Genomic DNA, 22,869 nt, shown 5'->3' with positions numbered 1-22,869 from the left:
AAGCCTCAGTTTCCCCATCCCCAGTGCAGGCCACACAAAAGAGTTGTTTGCAGTGCAGCTGTATCTGCGTCAGTCCAAGGATTTTATCGAGACAAGGTGGGTGAGGGAATCTCTTTTACTGGGCCAACTTCTGTTGGTGAGAGAGACAAGCTTTTGAGCTTACACAGAGCTCTTCTTTAGGACCGGGAAAGGCACTCGGAGTACGTAAGAAGAGCTCTGTGTAAGCTCGAAAGCTTGTCCTTTTCACCAACAGCAGCTGGTCCAATAAAAGAAACTACCTCACCCACCTTGTCTCTCACAGAGAAAAGTTGTGAGGCGTCATCCATCACTGCTGTAAAACACGCTGAGGTCACTGGATGGGAAGGCACTGAAGCAGCACAAATGATCATCGTCATGGTGTCAATGACAGTAAGGCCACGCACATCTGAGATTGCAAGCATGTCTGTAAAAGTACAGGTACACAATGACACACAGCCACAGTGCTGTGGGCACCACACACAACACAGCTTCGCATGATGGGTGCCCGTATGGCTACCAGTTTGTTCTCTTTCAACTTCAATTGCTGGATTCACTTTCACACCCGTTTCGGTTCTGTTCCCTGATTTATATGCCCTGCTAGCTTTCCCACGCTGGTGGCTATTTTGGCAGTGTGACTATTGTTGAATTCCTGCCTGCATCCAACTTTCAAGCAACAATCACACAGGTATGAGGAAAGCCGCACTCCTTTGCTTATTAGTCACACATTCCTGCTGTCCATATGCGAGTTGGTGCCATGGCTAGAGCTGCATTTTGAGTAGTAGTAGTGCTGGCAGAGATGAGATGAAACCCTCCCTTTTAAATTCCCATCTAGAAAGAAGGTTCATCCAGAATAGTTTTTAGACTATGCTACCACACCACAGTGCTGAGCACAACAGTCGGAATACTTTGCTTTATGAACTTAGAGAAAAGTGTCAGTTCTAAGACCTGTCTACTGCTCAATCGCAGTGGCAGCTACCGGCCTTTGTCTAACTACAACCAGGGTATAAGAAGCTGAAAAACCTCTCAGAGGGGACAGAGACAGAGTAGTCCTGCAGGGAGAGTCCAGGAAGAGCAGGCTTGGGAGGAAAGCTTACATTGCAAGCTCTTTGGGGCAGGAGCGCTGTTTGTACAGCACCTGGCACCATAGGGTGCTGGTCCAGAACTGGGTCTCCTAGGTGCTACAATGATATAAATAATAATAATAAATAATAATGCTGAAATGTCTGTTCTGTTGCTGTTTGAATTTCCAGTAAAGCTCTACTTCAGGAAAGGGCTAAGTTTTAACTATTCTTGGGTGCGTGCATGCTTTAAGAACAAAGGGGGAACTCTGTTGAAAATTACTGCAGCGCGATCCTCGGAAGTTGACCTTCAACATAGAAATTGAGGCCAGCGCACACAGGGCTAAATTCTCCTCAAATACGAGCGTAAATCAGATTTCTGCTCCACTGAAGTGAATGGTAAACCATCACCCAGGCCCATCGTGCTAACACTCGACAGGCTGAGGAGTTCTCACAGTAGATAACGTTAGTTTGTGACCTACTGTATTTCCTGTCTGTGGTTTCAGAGGGGCAGCCGTGTTAGTCTGTATCAGCAAAAACAACGAGGAGTCCTTGTCGCACCTTAGAGACTAACACATTTATTTGGGCATAAGCTTTCGTGGGGCTTATGCCCAAATAAATGTGTTAGTCTCTAAGGTGCCACAAGGATTCCTCGTTGTTTTTGTCTGTGGTTTGAGAACCTCAGATAAGCACTATGTAAGGGCCAAGAATGATTGGGCCAGATCCTCAGCTGTTAATAAATCAGCACAGCTGCACTAAAGTCAATAGAGCAATGCTGGTTTACACCACATGATGATCTGGTCCATTACACTTTGCACATTATGGTATCCTGCCTATTACAACTCCCTGCACCCGAGTGATAAACCCATGTGCTCTGGATTGCGTTCGCCGATAAAGCATCACACTGTATGTGTTTTGTAAACCACTCCATTCATAGTCTCTCATCTGCTCAGACTTCTAACTCCACTGTGGGCTCCTGCATGTTTTTCTTACTGGGTTCTCTCCTGGGTTTGCTCTCATAAATTCCCAGCAGCTGGTGTTACTGGAGGCTGGGCAGCCAGACTCCAGCTGCAAGGCGGCCACTTTCATGAACTAGCTTATTGTACAGACTCCTACAACTAAACTGGGCAGAATGTGGCCCCCCAAAACGGCAGACTATCAAACCCAAACTTCACTCCAAAGTGGGCTGATCGAACACTGAACCAAGAACATGCATCCCGCTTCCCCTGGCCTACCGCTCCTTGCATCTCTGCTCACAGTAATACACACTGCTGCTTCAGTAATGGGAAAAGCTCAGGGTGTTTAGGAACCATCCAAGCTCCAACTGGCCTTCTCCTCCCACTTATGAATGTAACGTTCTTTTCAAAACAACCCCCCCAAAAGACGCCCACGGTTCTGCCAGGCATCCTTGTGCGTTAAATGCCAGGATGCACTCAGCAATTCTCAGATCGCGTGCACCATTGGCTGGAGTAGCCTCTTACGTGCAGGAATGTTGCATATTCCCCAAGTGTTTATCTAACACTAGTCTACACATTGTGTCTATGTGGATTGATTCATTCAGTAATTCTCCACCTTTATCGGTCACCAGGCCGCTTCCCAAAGAACCTTTTAGGCATCCAATCTACACCTCTTCTCACCCCTGCTTGGTACTGACAAGTAGAGGTGCATGGACCATAATTAGAGAAGGACAAAGGACTGATCAGAAGAGACACAATGTAGTTTAAGCAACTTCTTAGTCCGATACGAGCTGTGCTACTTATTCGTTCTGTGATCTTGGGGAAATCACTCTAAAAACAGGGATAACGGTACTTGCCTTTCAGGGTGTTTGGAGGATTTTAGTTAATTGTTCACAAAGAGCTCTGAAGATATAAAATGCTAAAAAAATTAGCTACTGTAATGATTGGCAGCCCAGCTTTTAAAAATGGTCTCTCATTTTTCCCAGCTCCAATACAAGGACATGAAAAAAGTCTCCATTGCAAATACTCACATGCCCTATGAAGGGCTCTGCATCATTTCAGTCCCCACTAGTCTAGGAAATAACAATCATACTTTGAATTTTGAAAGTGCCCTGAATACAATCGAGTCTTAGAACACCCCTGCTGTGAGGCAAATATTCTACTTGCTTTAAGAAACATCAAACCGACTTTCCTAAAGCCACAGAACAAGCCATTTGCAAAGCCAGGAATAGTACCCCGCGTCCTGATGCCAAGTCTCGTATTTGCATCTATTAGTAAATACTACTCTTTTAAACCCTGCAGGGCATGCATGGTGCTTCGGCACCAGTGACATTGCCAATTATCAGCGTTACCAACATATTCATCTTCCTTAGATGTTTCCTTTGACCATAAAATGTGCCAGGAATTGCATGAGGCCTCTTATTCCATTTTCTAGTGTGAGCGACTGTCGAAAAGTTGTTGACAACGAAAAGTTTACCAAGCGCTTTATTTTTAGAATGGAGCTCCGACTTTACAGTGTCTGGACTTTTCACCACCCATTCCTCTAACATTAAGCTGAACGACCACATGAGAACATGGCTACAACGATAATATTTCCAGGGCACACTGAGTCACTGTCCGATGTCTAAAACGGGAAATCAATGATTCCTGAGAAGCTGTCATCACAGTTGGAGGCAAGGTTTGCTGGTTCTCGTCTTGTGCAGGCAAAACTCAGGTTTCTACTTTAAAACACATCCCTCTGTCCTGAACACCATCTCTCAGCTCTCTAGTTTATAAACAAGTAAGTCCTATGCTTTCTACTCCTTGGCCTTGTCTCATACGTAAAACAATTAAATAATACTAGCAAAACAGTAAGAAGAGTGCATGGGGCCACCCTGATAGCTGCATTAGCAATGCCTAGACACATGAGTTAATATATGTTGCAGTTTGCTCTGACCTGGTGGAAGATACCCCTTTGCCTAAGGGGATTGAGAGTAGATTAGGGCAAGACTTTCTTTTTTTTAAATGGAGATATCCTATCTCCTAGAACTGGAAGGAACCTTGAAAGGTCATGGAGTCCAGCCCCCTGCCTTCACTAGCAGGACCAGGTACTGATTTTGCCCCAGATCCCTAAGTGGCCCCCTCAAGGAGTGAACTCACAACGCTGGGTTTAGCAGGCCAATGCGCAAACCACTGAGCTATCCCGCCCCCCTCCTCTGTTACCTGTATGGGTGGCTCTTGGGTGGCCAATGTGAAATCATCTGGTGATACCAGACTTACTAGTGGTGTTTACAACACAGCCCACCATCAGAGGTATTTCCAGACTGGATCACAACTCCATCTAGTCCAGGATTCTCTGCCAGGCCAATAGCAGATGCTTCAGTGGAAAGCGGTAAGAAACCCTCTAGTGTACAATAAAGGAATAACCTGACCACAAGGGACATTTCTTCCTAACCCCCAACAGTCACTGATTGCCTTGTGCCCTAAAGCATGGGGGTTTATACCAATTCTACATTTGTATCCTATTTTATGTAAATAATGGCTGTCCATAAAAATCCCTATCCCTGTTTTGAATCCTACTAATCTCTTGGCCGCACTGATATCTTGTGTCATTGAGTTCCACAGGTCAAATCACAACTTAAAACTGATACGCTTGCCAGAAGTCCCAGAAAAAAGGTCAAGGACTGCGAGATATAGACTGAATATTCTCTCATCCCTTAAGGTGTTCCCCCTCTGGCTAGAATGCAGGGGGCAGCATGGGAAATCTCACCCTATCATTGCCTTTTTTGTGGCTGATCAGTGGGCTTAATTATCCATGGCTGTCAATCCAGCCCTTTATTTACCGTGGCTAAGTGGAGCATTGGAAAGCATTCTGCTTTGTCAGCGAGAGACCCCAAGCTGTAATCTGTTGCAGACAAAGTAAATGTTCCTGCCTCTTTCACCAGTACTAGTTGAACTTTATAAACAAATAAAAGAACCTGCCGACATGATGAACCTTGCTTTTTTGGTATCAGAGGGGGAGCCGTGTTAGTCTGAATCTGTAAAAAGCAACAGAGGGTCCTGTGGCACCTTTAAGACTAACAGAAGTATTGGGAGCATAAGCTTTCGTGGGTAAGAACCTCACTTCTTCAGTTGCTTTTTTGGTTTGCTAAATTTTTCCCCTTTAAATTGATGCCGTCTTGATAAAAAAACGAAGTTGTTTTTAAATGCTGCCTTCAAAGATGCATTTGTATGCACTCTCCATCTTTTAACTAACAAACAAGGGGGGGAAAAGTTAATTCTGCTAGCAGTCTGCTGTGATATAAATAAAAATAATAGGTACATTCACAGATTTTGAACTTTTTACAGCCATTGCTGCAAAAAGCAATTTTAATTTATAACCACAGAGTCTTGCAAAACATATAATGAAGACATAATAAAATGGAATGTTTATCCTGTGGCTCCCATTAGACCTCTTCCGTTCAATGGTTGTAACTAATTACTTGTTTTTCCGCTTTTGTATTGGAGGCCTTATTACTGGGCTGCACGGAGCATACCGTGTTTTATTTCCCTAGCAATACTTGCACCTCTCTCCGAAGCCTGCAATTAGATGTTCATGAAATAATATTAAAATGATGCATAATCTTGTTTTGGGGGGAGGGGAACCCAACAACAAACCAACTTGGTTTGTATAAAATTATATGGAATACAAAAGATTAATGTTCACTCCAGTGAATGCGTCCTTTTGACTAACCATTTCTATCTGACAACCTTTTTTTTTTTTTTTTTGCCAATGGAACACATTGTACTTTTGAGATAATTGACTGTGGAATATAGTGCTGTTTATTCAAAAGCAGGTCACACAGAACTGAGTTGTTCGTCATCTTTATCCCTTTACCGTTCTTATCTTCAGACGGTGTGAATTCATGATGAGTGTTTTATTTTTTTAAACCTGACATGCAGTTTTAATTGCTGCTCTGTATTTAATTGCCATAAGGGGACCCGATGCTAAGAAGGTGAAAAAAAGTGTGTGTGGGGGGACTTTAGAGGCAAAACCCTTTGAGAGCTGAATTCAGGTTTAAAACCTGTATTGCGATGTATTCACTGGTGAGTGATCGGACTGGGAAAGGGAAAACACAAGCGCACACATTCTTGATGCCTGCATGCAAGTTTGCATTGTTTAAAGGGGCAGGTTTGCCGCACAAGGAATTATCTGAAGCTTTTGTGAACCTAAAAACGACTAGAAAGCAGCCGCCACCACTTGCCCAGTGATTCGGGGATTCGGCTGTAAGGGTACGATGGAATTAGCTGGTGGGGTACTCTCAGCCCAGATCCTAAACCAATAACCCAACCTTGTTCCCATTCAACTCAATGGAAGAGACAGGAAGGAATGTCTTTGTGCTTAAAGGTACCCAGCTAGGAGTCGGCAGAACTGGGATAGATTCCTGACTCTGCCAACGATTGACCCTGTGAGCTTCAACAAGCCATGTAAATGTCTCAGTACCCCCAACTGAAAAACAGCGATAAATAATTCTTTTTTTCCCCTCACAGGATAAATGAACCACAGAGAACTTGATTGCTATGGTGCCACAGTCTGGACTATAAAACAAATAAACAGCAAAGCTCTTGTTGATTTCAGTGGGATCAAGATTTGGCCCTGAGTGGTCAAGCGTTCACAGCACAAAAGCTGCCCTTAGAAGTGACACTCCTTGGCTGGCCAAGGAGCGAATGGGACGTGAAGAATTGTTCCTCTAGGAGATTGAGACACTTTGACAAGGCATGGTAGGGAAGCAAGCTCTGCTGCTCCCCAGACTGCATTTGTCTTGGGGAGGATTTCAGAGTTGTCAACCCCGCACTAGATGAAAACAATGGTAAAACCCTGGCCTTCAGGCCCTGGCCCTGGGTGAAGAATACCATTTGTCTGAATGATGCTTTATGTGGAGAAGGACAGAGGAAGTCAGGTGAGGACCCAGATTAGGTTTAATGTAGTTTTGGGAGGTTCAGAAGGAAGCAAAGTCAAGGGTTTGGATTGAACAGCTGCAAGCCTGGATGTATTTCTAAGCAATATACCTGGGTTTATGGATTCTGAGTCTGGGGGTTGTGAACAGGTGTCAAGACCCTGCCCATTCCATATTGCTAAATGGGAGAGGAACTGCAGCTCGATGGGAACGGGCTCCAGGGGCAGGTGGGGGGAGTCCCAATATGGAAAACAGAGCCTCTTGTGGAGAATGTTGAGAACCACTGCTCTACTTCAAACACAAGTTGCTCAGCGAGATGCAGGACGTAATTCCATGGTCAGACTAGATGATCACAGCGATCCATTGTGACATTAAACCAATGAATCTTTCAAGATATTCTCATGAGATTCTGGACATAGAAGCAGAAATGTAACAAGATTTCTGCCTTCCTCAATGGTATGAATCTTGCAAAATGAGTTCTTCTCTTGAGATTTCTGGAATTGAAAAATAAAGCCCCTTTGGATTAAAGGTTCTAACCTAGTACCCAAATCCATCAGTGGCACTGCCTTGCAGGACTTTGCTATCTTATCCATGTACCCAGGGAAACCATGAAGTTTTCCAGTCCTGGTACAACAACTTCTCTTCTTTGCAACAACAGAAGAGGGATTCACTTAACATGTGACCAACTGTCACAAAGCCGGGGGGAAATCTAGGATTCAGGTGGCAGTAAAGTTTGGGAATAAGTAGGAATGAAAGATGAGGAAGTAATGGGAGCAAGATGATATGCTAACCTACATCCCAATTCCAACAGGAACATTTATTTATATTGGTGCTTCCCTAAATCCTCCCTGCAGTTTCAACTGGATACAGTGTTCATCTGCACTTCCTGTCCTAAACCGCTGTGTAGTGTCGCTGTGTGCTGTTAAAACAGCTGCTGTGTTTTACCCCAGGTGCAGTTCAATTTCACTGATCCCAACCTATCAGTTTAAGCTGCTATCAGTCTGAGTTACAAAACCTGACTAATCTTTCAGGATGAAGGATATTAGATAAATGCAAGATATAAAGAATAAGAAGAAGTCATGTCTCTGATCTGGTAACAAACCAAGTAATGGAAAATGGTCGGTAATGGTAAATTATGGGGCCTGTGGTCCTTCAAGGGAATCAGGCCCTAACTGGCCCATGGAGACCCTGCAAAATACACCTGGGAGCAGGTAGGTGCTCCAGGTAGTTGCATGTTAGCCAGTTAGCAAGGGAACAGCTAAGTTCTAAGTAGGAAGCTGCCCAGATAGGGAGCGAGATCCCAGATGGGTCAACACCTGATATACAGGCTAGGAGGAACCAACAGGCAGCAGTGTATGCTCCTGGGACTTTGAGTACCCTGCAAGGGGTCTGGACTTTGTGAGTTGGCTGGAGGACTGATCCACAGCGCAGACAGCGAGAGGCAGATGCACCGGGAACGAGGACCCCTTGCAGCACTGCATCCCGAACCAGGGGGCGCTACAGGTGTTGAATACGCCACCTTACACATACACTGATCAGCTAACATTATAACAACTCTGCTTTTCTGCTTTTGTTTTATGTAGCTCACTTCAGACAGAACATTTCAGTCTGGTCTGTTTTAAGGACCCATGTAAAACTGAGTCAGTGCCCTATTAGTTTGGATAGAGAGGAGTACAAATAGTTCGGTTACAAGCCACAATTTATCTGATATTTTTCAGGCAGACAGAATAAACCATGTCTGGAACAAAGCAGAAAATGTGATTGGAAAGTTTAGAACTCTTAAATTAATTCCCTAGACAAAAAGTCAAGACACCATATTCATAATATCACATTATGTAACTTGCTCTGGAGCCAGACAGCTACTAGATAAAATAATATGGGTTATAAACCAAAATATTATTGCAAAACAGTTTTACAACTTTATAATTTACTATTTTCATTTCAGAAAAAAATTGTCAGTATAATTGCAGATGCCGTTTGCCTTGGAGGGGTTCTTTTAGCTGGTGATGGGTTTTTTTTTTTTAAAGGATGCTATTTCATTTAATATACTGATTTGCATGATAGTTATCTGAAAGGAAATCTCCATGGGAAACAGCATTACGTGGGAATTTAAGTGAATTTAATATGGAACGTTTATGCTCAGTAAATAAAAATATAACCTCTGGATTCCTCCATATATTAAACATACCAATACGGAGCTACTTTCTACTCTGTGTAGCTGCATTTATAGCTTACATAGGACAAAGTTGCTAGGTCTCATGTGGCTGAATCTTGGAGGACAGATTAATTTGATAGTCTTTCCCTTGAGGATTCCATGTACGGTGCGTGAATCTCAGGGTCCAATCCTACAATCACAACTACTGAGTGTAGTGTGCCATGAACACTTAAACGCTAGTCTCAGAAGTGCCTGCAGGACTGGGCCCACTGTTCACTATTCATCCAGGGGCACAATCACCCAGCTTTATAGCCTAATAACTCAACCCAGAACCAATGAGAACCATGTAACAATAAAACATTAGAACATAAGAATGGCCAGACTGGGTCAAACCAAAGGTCCATCCAGCCCACTGTCCTGTCTTCTGACAGTGGCCAGTGCCAGAGGGAACGAACAGAACAGGTAATCAACAAGTGATTCATCCCGTCGCCCATTCCCAGCAGAGCAAGCCCATTACTTCTTGTCCTACTGTCAGTGGACATGGAGAACAACTAATCACAGTCCTCTTTAGAACAGCCCTTAACATATTTGAAGACTTATCAGGTCCCTTGCGTTCCTTTCCTCCTCTTGTTAATAGTAATTGTGTTGAGTATATGATCACCATTAAACCTTTACTGAAGACTGAAGCAAAACAGGCATTAAACACCTCAGCCTTCTTAATGTCATCAGTTATTAACTCTCCTTCCCCACTAAGTAGAGGACCTACACTTTCCTTCATCTTGCTTCTAATGTTTGTAAAGAATCTCTTCTTCGTGCCTTTACGTCCCTTTAGATGTAATTCATTCTGTGCCTTAGGGTATGTCTACACTTTTGAGACTATACCGGCATAGCTATGCCAGCAGAACCCTATAGCGGAGACATAGTCTATGCTGACAGAAGGGTTTTTTATGTCGGTACAGGAACACCAGCTCTCCAGACAGCATTAGCTACGTTGACAGAATCACCAAATTGTGACTGTCGTGAGGTACAAACCCTGGGACACATCACAAACCACTCCCCCGTTCAGGCTTACAGGGTGGGCAGAAGAGGGATCCACCAAGCAACCCCAGGAGCATTAGAATGGATTTTAATCTCAAAATTCAATTATAATCCCAGCCCATTGCTTTTCAAATGCCATGTGAAAGAAGAAGATAGCTGTGCCTACACTGGGGGTTATGATGGCGTAGCTATGTCGTTTAGAGGTGTGTGGTTTTTTGTTTGTTTATTTTAACAACCCTGACCAATATACCTCTGATGACAGAAGTTTCACGTGTAGACCAAGCCTTAGCCTGTCTGACTTTGCGCTAGTCTTTCGTAATTCTCCAATTCCAATTCATCCATGGTCTGCTTTTTGTAGGATTCTTTTTTGATTTTCAAGTAATTAAAAAGCTCCTGATGGAGCCATATTGGCCTCTTCCTAGTCTTCCTACCTTTCCTTCACATTGGGATAGTTTGCAGTTGTGCCTTGAATACTGTCTCGGAGAAGCTGCCAGCTCTCCTGAACTCCTTTATCCCTTAGATTTTCTGCTCGTGGGATCTTAACTACCATCCTCTGAGTTGTCTACTTTTGCGAAGTCCGTTGTCCTTATTCTGCTGCTCTCACGCCTTTCTTTCCTTAGGATCGTGAGATCTATTATTTCATGATCGCTTTCACCTAAATTGCCTTCCACCTGCAGATTCGTGACCAATCCCTCCCTGTTGATCAGAATCAAGTCTAAAATGGCTGTCCCCCTGGTTAATTCCTCCATCTGCTGAAACAAAAAGTTGTCCCCACAACATTCCAAGAAGTTACTGGAAATTTTGTGTTTTGCTGTATTACTTTTTCCAACAGATGTCTGGTTAAGGACCTCCAGTTCTACCAGTCTCATGTTTGGCTATTTCTGTTATTTGTTCTAGAAATGCGTCATCTACCGCCTCTCCCTGATTCGGTGGTCTATAGCAGACCCTTACCATGACAACATCCCTATTTCCCCCCTTTGATCTTTACCCAGAGACTTTCAGCTGGTCTGCCTCTCAAGTCCTTTTGGGCCTCAGAACAAATGTATATATTCTTGAGGTATAATGCAACACTTCTGCCCTTTTTTCCCTGCCTGTCCTTCCTGAACAAACTATATGCCTGTATACCAATATTCCAGTCATGAGATTTAGCCCATCAAATCTCAGTGAGGCCAGTTAAATCATAATTGAGCTTATGTACTAATACTTCCAGGTCTTCCCGTTTAGCCCACATACTACTCCTTGCAGTTGTGTAGAGACACCGTTGATTAGTATTACAATCAAAAATTTACAGAGGAGGAAACTGAGGCAGCTGCCCAAAGCTACGCCCTGAGTCAGCAGCAGGGCTGGGACTACCGAACAGGAGTCGTGAGGACTCTACCACCTCACACAAAGATGCTGAGTACAGTATGTAGGCTAAGACAATAGAACCCGTAACTAGCAGACTGCAACACCAACATAATTCACTTCCCAATTGTATCTCAAAATGTACGCAGTATATTTAAAGGCTGTTTGGTTATCAAGGGTCAAACATGGTCAAATCAGAGCCCTTAAATAATGTCAAGGTTGCCCCTAGTTGTATTATGTATGGAGGCATTGTCCTCAGATTATTTTAAGGAGGAGGAAGAAAGAACATCCAGGTATTATGTCAAAAGCCTCTTGCGCAATTATTCCTCTCGTGCTGCTAATCCACTGTGACAGTCTAAAGACTTCCACTGCAAAAGCCATGCTCTAAAGCTGTAAATTTAAGTTGCTTTCTTTTGTAGCTCCCAAGTCTTTGCTGACCTCACCTACTCCCATAACCACACACACTGTTACCTTTCACATCAACTAACTGAGCTGGTCATACAATTAACAACTCATTTCTTTTACTATTTCAGGAATGCAATTCCTAAATGACTATTGCGAAGCATTCCTCTGCCCTCAGCCGCTTCCTGTTTGTGAACGAAACTGAAGTTTCTAAATCCCAAAGGAAAGGAAAGTTTATGCTGTGAGAGGGGATCTACAAAGGCGTGAGGGTGCCGTACAGTTCACATTGGATCCCTAGAGATAAGGATGAATGTGGAAAAGTCTAAATACTTTTTTATAACACTTTGCACTTCTGAAAGTGCCTTTTCATCTGAGAGTCTTGAATGGCATTAGGAAGATTACTTTGCAAAAGCTCACAACAGCCCAGAGAGGGAAGTATTACATATCCCCCTTGCAGATTGGTAAACTGAGGTGCACAAAGGTCAGGAAACTTGTCCAAGGTCACACAGCAGCGCTGAGAATAGAACCCAGGAGTCCTGATTCCAATCCCCTCGTCTCAGTTCTAGATACACTGCTTCCTTCTTTCTCCTCCTTCATTTTAACACCACTTAGGGTCAAATTCACCCAGGGCCTGTGCTGGAGTCCAAAGCTCAGGCATTGACCTATGACCTCTCTGTGGTGAAAAGACCTCCATGGAGAGGGTCATGGTAGAGTGAGACAAAGGTGGCTTGAGGATGGCTGTCCACCTTCTCTGCAGTGTGGAGAACCAGGCTGTTACAGGGAAGCACACGTCCCTGTGCCACCAGGAGGGAATCTGGCCCACTGATTTTATTAATCAGCAGAGAATGAAACATCTTAGTCAGAGGATTAACGGTAAGAGCATGAGTCTCAGTTAAAACGTAACTGCCAGGTGCACCTACTTTATGGTCTATGAGTGATGGCAGACAGTATCTTTCCACCATAAAAAAAATATTACACCCGTACAAGCGGAGTGCATCAGTCCTAGCTTTGGACACTGGTGAGCAGGTGTCTCTGAGCTGAAGATGACACATACAAGTGAATGCCTTCGCTGCAGATTTTCAGTCAGCTGGACACCCTGATTCAAGCAGCGGCGTGGGAAGAGTGAGAGGCAAAATAAATAAATAAAACTGCATTATCTAGGGACCATTTTGGTCACTGGAAGCTTCATGAGACCATTATTACTGCTGATTCTAGAGGGAGATACAGAAATGCCTACTGTGGCACACTGCAACAAGACAAACTGGTTTATGCCTGTTCTCTTCAAAGAGGTCACCCTTAAAACCTTGCTAAGAGGGTTAGATAATTTGTTAGCCTTATCTCATTGCTTGCACCATTCTCAATATTTACTATAGGGCGTACCTAGAACACTGTACATGCTGAGGTGGTGTCTAAGGCAACTGGCATGTTTTCATGCTGTTGAGATCCAGATTTTGTGTAGACTAGGTGTGTTTTGTCCTTTAGCAGCACGATCATATAGAAGATGAGACCCTACTACTGCTTTCAGATACGGGAGTTCCTCCCTTAGCTAAAACAGCACTGTGGCTTGGTGCTGCAGCTGCGAGGTTCTAGCCCCATCAACAACATGTGTGGAGTGGAAGATTGGTTTGGGGAAGGGGAGGGAGCTTACAAAAGATCTGGGGTTCAGGTGTGATACTGAATCAGGGCTAAAATTCAACTTTGAGTTAGATGGCACCAAAATCTCATGTGGTGTTCTTGAAAGATTCCCTTTCTCAATGGCAGAGATCTCGTGAAATCAATTGTTCCATCATGAGATTTCCACCACACTGGACCAAAAACTCACTAGGTTTCATCTGCATTCACACTGGATATGGAAAACACCCTGATCCTGTTTGGGATCCAACCTGCTATCAAAGCCATCAGGACAGATCCACATATGGGGACTAGAATCCAACATCCCCCCTTCCCACTGGACCTCAGAATTAAAAAGGAGTTTAGAATTCAAGGCCTCTACGTTAGTGGCAATTTTGTTTCCCACTGCAATCTGGTTTAGTTGGATTCATGGTAACTACGACCGTCAGGACGTTGCAGGAGAAAGGATACAAACAATAACGCCACTGAAAATTATAAAAACTCTCTAAAGTCCCTGTTCTGTAGAAGATGTGGTGTTTACACAGTGTGTGCTGGTGAGGCGTGGTGCAAGGCATCAGCATGGCATAGGAAAAGCAGCTTAGCTTTCCAATGGCGATAGGATGAGTGCATTACACAGATCGTTCCAAACGAATAACGAGAAAACGGTTCTACCAGCCCTGGCCAGCTGATGAGGGTTCCGAACATGCCAGACTTCTACAGAACACCTTGAGAAATGCCAGAAAGAACTATTAAAAAAATTGTATCAGTACTATTTTTGTTGTTTTTCCCTTTGCCTAACAGGCAGACACACTCTTAGTTAGTCTGAGTTCAACTATACAGACACCCAGTGGAAGGGAAAAATTAACACAATTGTAGGGTATGTCTATACGCCAAGTGAAGACATGCCTGGAGCATGGGTAGGCATGCCCATGCTAGCTTTAATCTAGCTAGCCCTGGTAACAACAGTAGCGTAGATGGGATGGCACAGGCTTGTACGTGGGTGCCAAGGACTCTGTTCGCCTGTACTGAAACTCATTCCGCCATGTCGACACTACCATTGTTACCCCTGCTAGCTTGATTCAAGTGGCCATGAGTGTGCCTAGCTGTGTGACACTCACACCTCCATTTGTAGAGTAGACATAGCCCGAGAAACCTATATAAACATCCTAAAAACCAGTTTTCCACTTATAGGCCTTGGCTACCCTGGCGGTGTACAGCGCTGCAACTTGCTACGCTCAGGGGTGTGAAAACGCCCCCCCCCCCCGAGCGCAGCGAGTACAGCGCTGTAAAGCGCCAGTGTAATCAGAGCCTGTAGTGCTGCACGCTCGCTCGGAGCGCTGCAAGCTATTCCCCTCGGAGAGGTGGAGTACATATAGCGCCGTGAGAGCTCTCTCGCAGCGCTGGCGGCGCGACTACATTCGCGCTTCACAGTGCTGCCGCGGCAGCACTGTGAAGTCCCGAGTGCAGCCAAGACCATAATGTCTCTGATTTAAAGCCTGATGTGAGCTAGGAGCAACTGGCCCCCTCAGCCCTTCCCCTCTGGCCATTGGGAAGTCAGGAATCTTCCCTTTCCTGTTTCTAGCCCTGCAGTGGTGTCAAGATATTGGACTTCACATCTCCTGTATTAGCTTCATATAGGAGTCGATCAGGCTGTGGATAGAATGGATCCCTGTTGCACTCTATGGGTGAGGACTATGGTGATTGTGACTGTGGTCTGAGTGGAATGACTGAAGCTCTGTCAACATGATCCCACTCAACTTTGCCACATCTCTGAGGTGGGATGGCAGGACTCCACGACTGACCATACTGAATGCCTCACAGAAGTCCAACCATGTGAGTATGGACGTATGGTCCTTCCCTGTGACCCAGAGAAGAGCATTAATTCATCAACGGGTAGTGATCAATGGCTTGATGCCTAGTTGGCAGCCGGTATCAAGCAGAGTGCCCCAGGGGTCTGTCCTGGGGCCGGTTTTGTTCAACATCTTCATTAATGATCTGGATGATGGGATGAATTGTACCCTCAGCAAGTTTGTGGATGACACTAAGCTGGGGGGAGAGGTAGATATGTTGGAGGGTAGGGATAGGGTCCACAGTGACTTGGACAAATTGGAGGATTGGGCTAAAAGAAATCTGATGAGGTTCAAGTAGGACAGGTGCAAAGTCCTGCACTTAGGACAGAAGAATCCCATGCACTGCTACAGGCTGGGGACTGACTGGCTAAGCAGCAGTTCTGCAGAAAAGGACCTGGGGATTACAGTGGATGAGAAGCTGGATATGAGTCAACAATGTGCCCTTGTTGACAAGAAGGCTAACAGCATATTGGGCTGTATTAGTAGGGGCATTGCCAGCAGATCGAGGGAAGTGATTCTTCCCCTCTATTCAACACTGGGAGGCCACATCTGGAGCATTGCGTACAATTTTGGGGCCCCCACTACAGAAAGGATGTGGAAAAATTGGAGAGAGTCCAGCAGAGGGCAACAAAAATGATTTGGGGGTTGGGGCACATGACTTATGAGAAGAGGCTGAGGGAACTGGGCTTATTTAGTCTGCAGAGGAGAAGAGTGAGGGGGGATTTGATAGCGGCCTTCAACTACCTGAAGGGGGTTCCAAAGAGGATGGAGCTCAGCTGTTCTCAGTAGTGGCAGATGACATAACAAGAAGCAATGGTCTCAAGTTGAAGTGGGGGAGGTCTAGGTTGGATATTAGGCAAAACTATTTCACTAGGAGGGTGGTGAAGCACTGGAATGGGTTACCTAGGGAGGTGGTGGAATCTCCTTCCTTAGAGGTTTTTAAGGCCCGGCTTGACAAAGTCCTGGCTGGGATGATTTAGTTGGGGTTGGTCCTGCTTTGAACAGGGGGTTGGACTAGATACCTCCTGAGTTCTCTTCCAACTCTAATCTTCTATGATCTTAATTCATGTCTTCCTGCCATCCCTCCTCTGCGTCCTCATTTGACGCTTGATCAGGAGGAGTGCAAGGTACTGGCTGCACTAAGGTGGAGCTGGAGATAACCTTTGTTGAGGTAACTCTTGATGAGCTTTTCCATTAGCTCGCCTGTGTATGTAAGGTTAGATACTGGGCGGTACATGGAGAGGTTGGCTGTGTTGTCCAAAGGTTTCCTTAAGTACTGACTAGATTAGACGGTGCTTTAGGCAGGAGGTAGCTTGTCTTCTTGAAGGAAGTATTCAGTCTCATTTAGTAGGAGCCAGGACTGACTTTCACTAGCCAAGAATAGCCTGGATCAGAGCCGCAGGGGGTGAGTTGGTTTCCCTGCAGCGCTTCCAGGACTTACAATTGTGTGAAGGAGCCAGATTTGGAAAGGCAAAAGGTGTAACATTACTGGGCCTGGGTCTGCTATATGGTTCCTGGTGTCCCAAGAGGCTGTCTAGGTGGCAGAAAGTCTCTGAGAAACAGGCGGATAGTTCATCATAGCATGAGGTGATGAGCTATGGAATTGAGCGAAGGCATTACGGGTTAACAAGGAGATTAGTGGCCTGGAATAGTACGGTGTGGATGTCCGTTGGCGGCTACAGTGGCAAAGTGGTGGGATTTCTTTGTTTCTGATATGACCAAGGCATAAGCTTCAAAGGACTCTCTGTGCTGGAGACTGCCTGCTACTGCTTGTGTTTTCCACTGCGGATAGTTTTGTGCCAAAATATCAGTGGTCAGTGACTCATTATGGTCTTCTGTTCCGTGACCTATGAGTGGGGTGGAGTTACCTACAGGGATGTTTTCGAATCTGACTCTACGTAGGAGGGGGCAGAATGCAGTGGGAAAAATGGAGGATCATGTGATAAATGGTATTTGTCACAAGGTTCCACATTTTAATCACATGGTTCTGCAGCTGATCATATGGATATCCCCACGACATAGGAAGCAGATGAGAGAGAGAGAGGCAGGAATTCCCTAGTGAAATATTAAGGTTTAAATGAGGACATATGCTTCATTGGTTCATTTCCTAATTATGACTTGGGCATTAAAATTAACAGAATTGCTACAAAAGGCAATTCAACAAAACAATTCAACACAAACTTGGACTGATCCGACTCATTTGGCATTTTCACTTCCTAAGTGCAACTCATTGTTCTGCGTGGGCTTGAAGGAACAGCACAGTCTTGGGTTTTTCATTTGTTCCCATACCAAGCTAGATTTGCTTTGGATCAACGGCAACTTCAACATGATTAGCAAGTGGCACATTGCCTGCTCCTGCTTCAGGCTGTCAGAGACAGAACCACCGGCCGTGATCCTCTTCCCAGGCATGTTGCAAACCAAAAGCCGTTTTCATCAAAAAAACGACACATTTTGAATGAAAAATTTCAGTCCGTTCTAGTTCTAGGCCATGGTGTACAGCTGAGCTGAACACCACGCACTTCTGGGTGTCGCTGGATTTGTTACCACACCCCTTTCATTTTGCATGTACATTACATTAAGAATCCACTAGTATTAATAACATTTAAAAATGATTTTATGCCCTCAGATCGTCTGGGTCATTCCCTTGAAAGGAGTAAGATTCCGACAGCTCTTATTCCATTTTACGAGACATAAATTAATGTCTTTTTCTTACCCTAGGTTAATACTCATTTTACTCAATTAAAGATCTCTATAAACAAACCTGAAACAAATGTGCCATACAGGTGTATGGAGAGTAAACAAGCTAAGATCCCTTGTGCATCTAGTAAAACCAGCTACAGCGATTTCTCCAATGGATGTCATGGCTGTAACATTTTCAGCAACTTTTCCTTGATATGAAATCATTCCAAAAAGTTGGTTCATCCTAATAAGCCAGATTGCGAAAGGAGAGAGAGAAGATGCAGTCTAGTGAAACAATGCTGCTTTCATGGCCAATGACAAAACATTCCAAAGGGGTGGGTGTATTTACTGGACACTTCCTATTACCCTGGGAGATCTCCATCAATTCTACCCTGCTTCTTACTAATAAGTAATGCACAGCTTCCTCCACGACTATTCAGGATAGCGGTCGTGCCCATGCTGAAACTGGATAGCAACGTGCCTTCGGCAGGCTACGAAGGAAATGAAATTCTCAAAGGGCTTTATGTATCAATAAGTGGAAAGGATGTTTTGCAGAAGAAATGATTTTGCATTATAAATATAAATTTAAGCTAAATTGTCTTGTCCCTTCCAGCTTTGTATTGCAAATATGGCTGCAAGACTCACGCTGTTCGTGGTGAGAAGAGAGTTATGCTTCCATAGAGACACTGCGCTATGGTTCTTCTATACTGCTTGGGCCAGCTCCTTAGCTGATGTAAACTGATGTCATCCCACTGACTTCAATGGAGTCGCACCGATTTACGCCAGTGACGGATCTGGCCCAAGCAGTACAATACTTTTTAAAAAACAACATCAGCTCTACCTAATATCAGACATGTGACATATACAGAGTCCCCTCCCCTCCTGCGCTCACAGCTCTGCGGAAGACAAAACCTAATTAGTAAGGTTGCCAGCAGACTGTATTTCAAGGACTTTTATTTGTTGTTTTGTCTATCCTGACTTGAGAAACACTGAGCTTCCCTGCTTTGAATAGTTCCTGAATTCAGGAAACTGGAATGAAATCTGGCTACGAAAAAGGGCTGGGTGAACCGAGCGAGGGCAAGGTCGATGGGAGGAGCTTTTTGTGTTTTGTTTTGTAACTATTTAGCATTCTTCTCTCAGCATTAAAAGGCTAGAGACAAGTTCTGCACTGAGGCAGATCGAGGTAGCCTTTGACAGCGATGCTTTCATTGGCGCGGGATTTGAGCCCAGTTGTCTTCAGGCCTCGGCGAGCGCAAAGCAATGAACGCACACAGGCACCGCTCCCATTGTGGGGAGGTTAGAGCACTCGTATTAATAGCACACCGCCAAGATAAAATCCAAATGCATACTTACAACGGAGGGTGGAATTTGGCTCCACGTACATGAATAACTATCTCCTACCTGTGGCAACAGCAGCTTAGATTTTACAAATTTATTTACTTTTCACCGCTGACGCTGTTTTCAAACACCTCACCAAGGCCTCAATCCTGAACCTGGATCTGCACAGCCAGGCCCCTGTATCCACAGGAACAGCTTTTGAAGGAAATGGGACTCTGCTTGTGAAGACCTGGTTTCTGGATCAAGGTCTAAGCAGTGAAACCAGATGGGTGAGTTTAACTTTCTTTGTCTTTGTTTCACATTAAGAGGCCTCTTTGAAGGGCTCCTTTGCTTTGACACTTGTTGGAACGGATGAGCAGCACACACGGAAGCTTTTCACGGTCGCCAAGCTTGGTGTAGGAAAACATTTGTGTGAGGTTTCAGGGGTAAGGATCTTTAAGCAATGATGCACAGAATCACTTAAACCACATTCAATGAACAACACTGTTCCCCCGCCCCCCCCAGCTTTAAGCACATGGACAGGAATAATTCCCCCCCCCCCGGTAACTGGAGAACAAAACAGACCCAATGGTGTACATGACCCCAGGTCTTTGTCAGTAATCTCTTAATCAATCTTAGGAGAAGCAGGTCTGAAAGATCAGGGCATCATGAGGCCACATAATTACATGTCCTATTAATTGGGATGATGAGTTTTAAAGTTTCAGAGCTTAAAATTCCTCTGCCCTGCAGGGTGAATTCTGTGGAATACCACTGCATTCCTGAAATGAGACACGGTCACCCCACAGGAAAGGTGGAATTTCTAAGACCCCAGCACTTGTATTTTCAAATCAGATGAAAGTTCCCATTTTCTACCAGCCAGTTACAAAAAAAAAAAAAGCCAATCAGAGAGAAAACACCAGACTTAGCTGCTTTCTGTGCCCTCTGTAGCCCTCTCTCGACAGGACACAAAGATGAAGTTCGCAATCCCATTAGCTCAATACAGTGAGCTTAACATGACTGAAAAAACAGCGCACGTGTCTTCAAACCAGTGCGCTGGCATCTCGACGAGCGCCGTTCAATAACGAACAAGACTGAAAAACCACACATGGGCACAACCGAGCCTAAGAGTGGCTATCTGTCTCTCTCTTACCTTTGGCTGCATGGGTGGTGGAGGAGGTGCTAACACCGGATCCGTAATGTACGTCTTCTTTGTGCTGGGCGGTTGGTACGGCCCAGCTGGATTTTGGGCCATGGTGTTAGCTGTGGGATAGGCTGGCTCGGGCTTCCAGGTGTTTTGTGGCACATAGGATGGTTCCGAGCCATTTCTTCCTCCATATCCAGGGCCTGCAGGGTAGTAAAGCTCTTGATACCGCCCCTGTGAAGGTGCAAAGCCATAAGCAGGCTCTGAAGGACGTGCAGGCTGGGGAGCGTAGCCATACTCAGGACCACGAGGCTGAGATGGAACATACTGTGCTGGCCCCGGGGGCCGGGCTGGCTGAGGAGCATAGGATTGGCTTGGACCCAGCCCGTACTGAACGGGCGGTGGGCCAGGTGGCTGGAAGTGAGGGCTGGGCTGGGCTGTTTTCACCTGTACGTTGAACGCCGGTCGGGTGGGAGTGGACGCGGTGATATAAGATGCTGGAACTGGCTGTGGCTGAGGTTTTAGTGTACCAACAGGAGTCACTGGGACTGGGGCGGGCGGGGCAGCAGGTTGCACCGGTGCCTTGGCAGTAGATTTCTTGGTGGCAGTGAGAGGCGGCTGGTTGGGAATGATCATCCGCTTGTGCCCAGTAACCGGAGTAGATCCCGGGGGAGAAGTAACTGGGGAGCCGGTGGGGAACCCAGAGCCCTGTGGAACAATAAGAGGAGAAAAATATTATCACCAGCAAGAAGGAAACATACAGCTGGTAAAAACAAGCAGCCAGGGTTAAATGGAAATAGGATTTTATAGCACCATCTGCACAGCCACAGAAACGGCTAAGTAAAGCAGGAATGTACCTGGGACGACACCTTATAAAATGGCAATAGCAGAGCAGGGGCAAAACCCGTCCAACAGAACAGAACTGCCAAGCAGGATATTTCACTTTTCTCTGGGATTTTGACTCTACAAAAAACTGCCTTAAACAAAAGCAATTGCTGGATAATAATAAGAGGGGAGTGAATGTGCATAGCTGTAAAGATTCCTGTAAAAGAAGAGAGCTCTGAAATGGAGAGGATTCCGAAATGTGTTCATGAGATCCTGCCCACTGATAAGGAGGCTCCTTTTAATACACAGAAAGCAGTGCAAAGGGATGGATTAAAAGCAACTCCCATGGAAGTGTTCCCAAAGCAATACACATTGCCCCGGATCTAATGCCAAAGGAAAATACAGAGCTATGCCAATATACACATATAAAGCCTGGTTCTGCTCTCAGTTACGCTGGTGTGAATCTGGAGTGATTGCAGGGAGGTGTAAGCGCAGAGTGAGACCAGCAGTCCTGAAGGCTTAAGTCCTCTGAATCCAGTGTGAACAGGACTGGGATTCAAGAGACATTGGTTCTGTTCACAGCTCTGCCATGGATGTGTTGTGAGATCAGGCCTGTCCCCGGGACTCAGTGGACAAATGCAGAATTAGTGAAACAAGAACTGAGCAATGGACTGAGGGGATTTTAGGTCTCATGTGTGTAAAACATTTGTTTGTTTTGGTGAAGACCTATTTAACCCCACTGCCTCATGAAAGGACATCTTTGCTGATGATCCAAGACAACCAAAAAAAGGGTGGGAAAGTTCTTAAAATGCACCTCGTTTTCCTCTTTTTCTTTTGAAAAGTTTATATATTTCCCCTGCTTTCATTATATAGAGGAAGAAGCAGAAAAGTGAAGAAATGCAATTTTTAAAAATTTCCTTTGCTTGTCACTTTTAAATTGGTCTTAAATGGTTTCCCAAGCCTTTGTTGAGCTTTCTGCATGAGAATGAATTTCACCCAGAATCAATTCTATAATCTAAGAGTCAATTTCAGCCTTAGTGGAGGCAGATGCAGCTCTTGTTGAAGTGAATGGACCCCAGGGTGGTCTACAGTAAGGCTTCATTCGACTTTAGGCTAATATCTTATCCCACAGATTACCAATCTTGTATGAGTTGCTACCAAACCCCAGACAGCAGTGGAAAGAGGGGCACTATAGAATTTATGGACCCTTCGTAAGTTGCATATGTAAAAAACCATTCAACCTCCCCTACACAACACACAAAGAGAATCAATCAAAAAGAATAAGAAAATCTCAAATTTCATCTGCCATTAGGCAGAGAATTTCTAAAGATTAACTAGCATAGGGGACTGAGGTGAGAAGATTTCCAAGTGTGCGGTAGCGTTTTTAAACAACGTACAGTTGCGAAGGCAGCTTTGGCGCTAACCCCAATTGTGAACGAGTCACCATAAACAAATGTCGAGAGAGAAAGGAAAACGATAGCACAGACCTGACTCCAAACAAGCGAGAGAGGAGAAAGAAAGCAACGAAGTAAACTTCAGCTGGAGAAAAATACAGCCGA

The 22,869-nt window shown here is 44.8% G+C and overlaps 1 protein-coding gene across 1 annotated transcript in view; it reads right to left on the bottom strand.

The window, feature by feature from the left end:
* LPP (LIM domain containing preferred translocation partner in lipoma) overlaps nucleotides 1-22,869 on the bottom strand; it is a 389,426-nt gene that overhangs the window by 123,256 nt on the left and 243,301 nt on the right. Inside the window, exon 7 of the mRNA XM_024202387.1 lies at nucleotides 20,495-21,193. Coding sequence (XP_024058155.1) covers nucleotides 20,495-21,193 — 699 coding nt within the window. The remainder of the gene's footprint in view (nucleotides 1-20,494; nucleotides 21,194-22,869) is intronic.

The sequence above is a fragment of the Terrapene carolina genome, unplaced genomic scaffold (genome assembly GCF_002925995.2).
Source record: "Terrapene carolina triunguis isolate 2854851 unplaced genomic scaffold, T_m_triunguis-2.0 Scaffold88, whole genome shotgun sequence".
Lineage (NCBI taxonomy): Eukaryota > Metazoa > Chordata > Testudines > Emydidae > Terrapene > Terrapene triunguis.
Note: the sequence above shows the minus strand (reverse complement) of the source record. Positions and strands in the feature narration are given on the sequence as shown.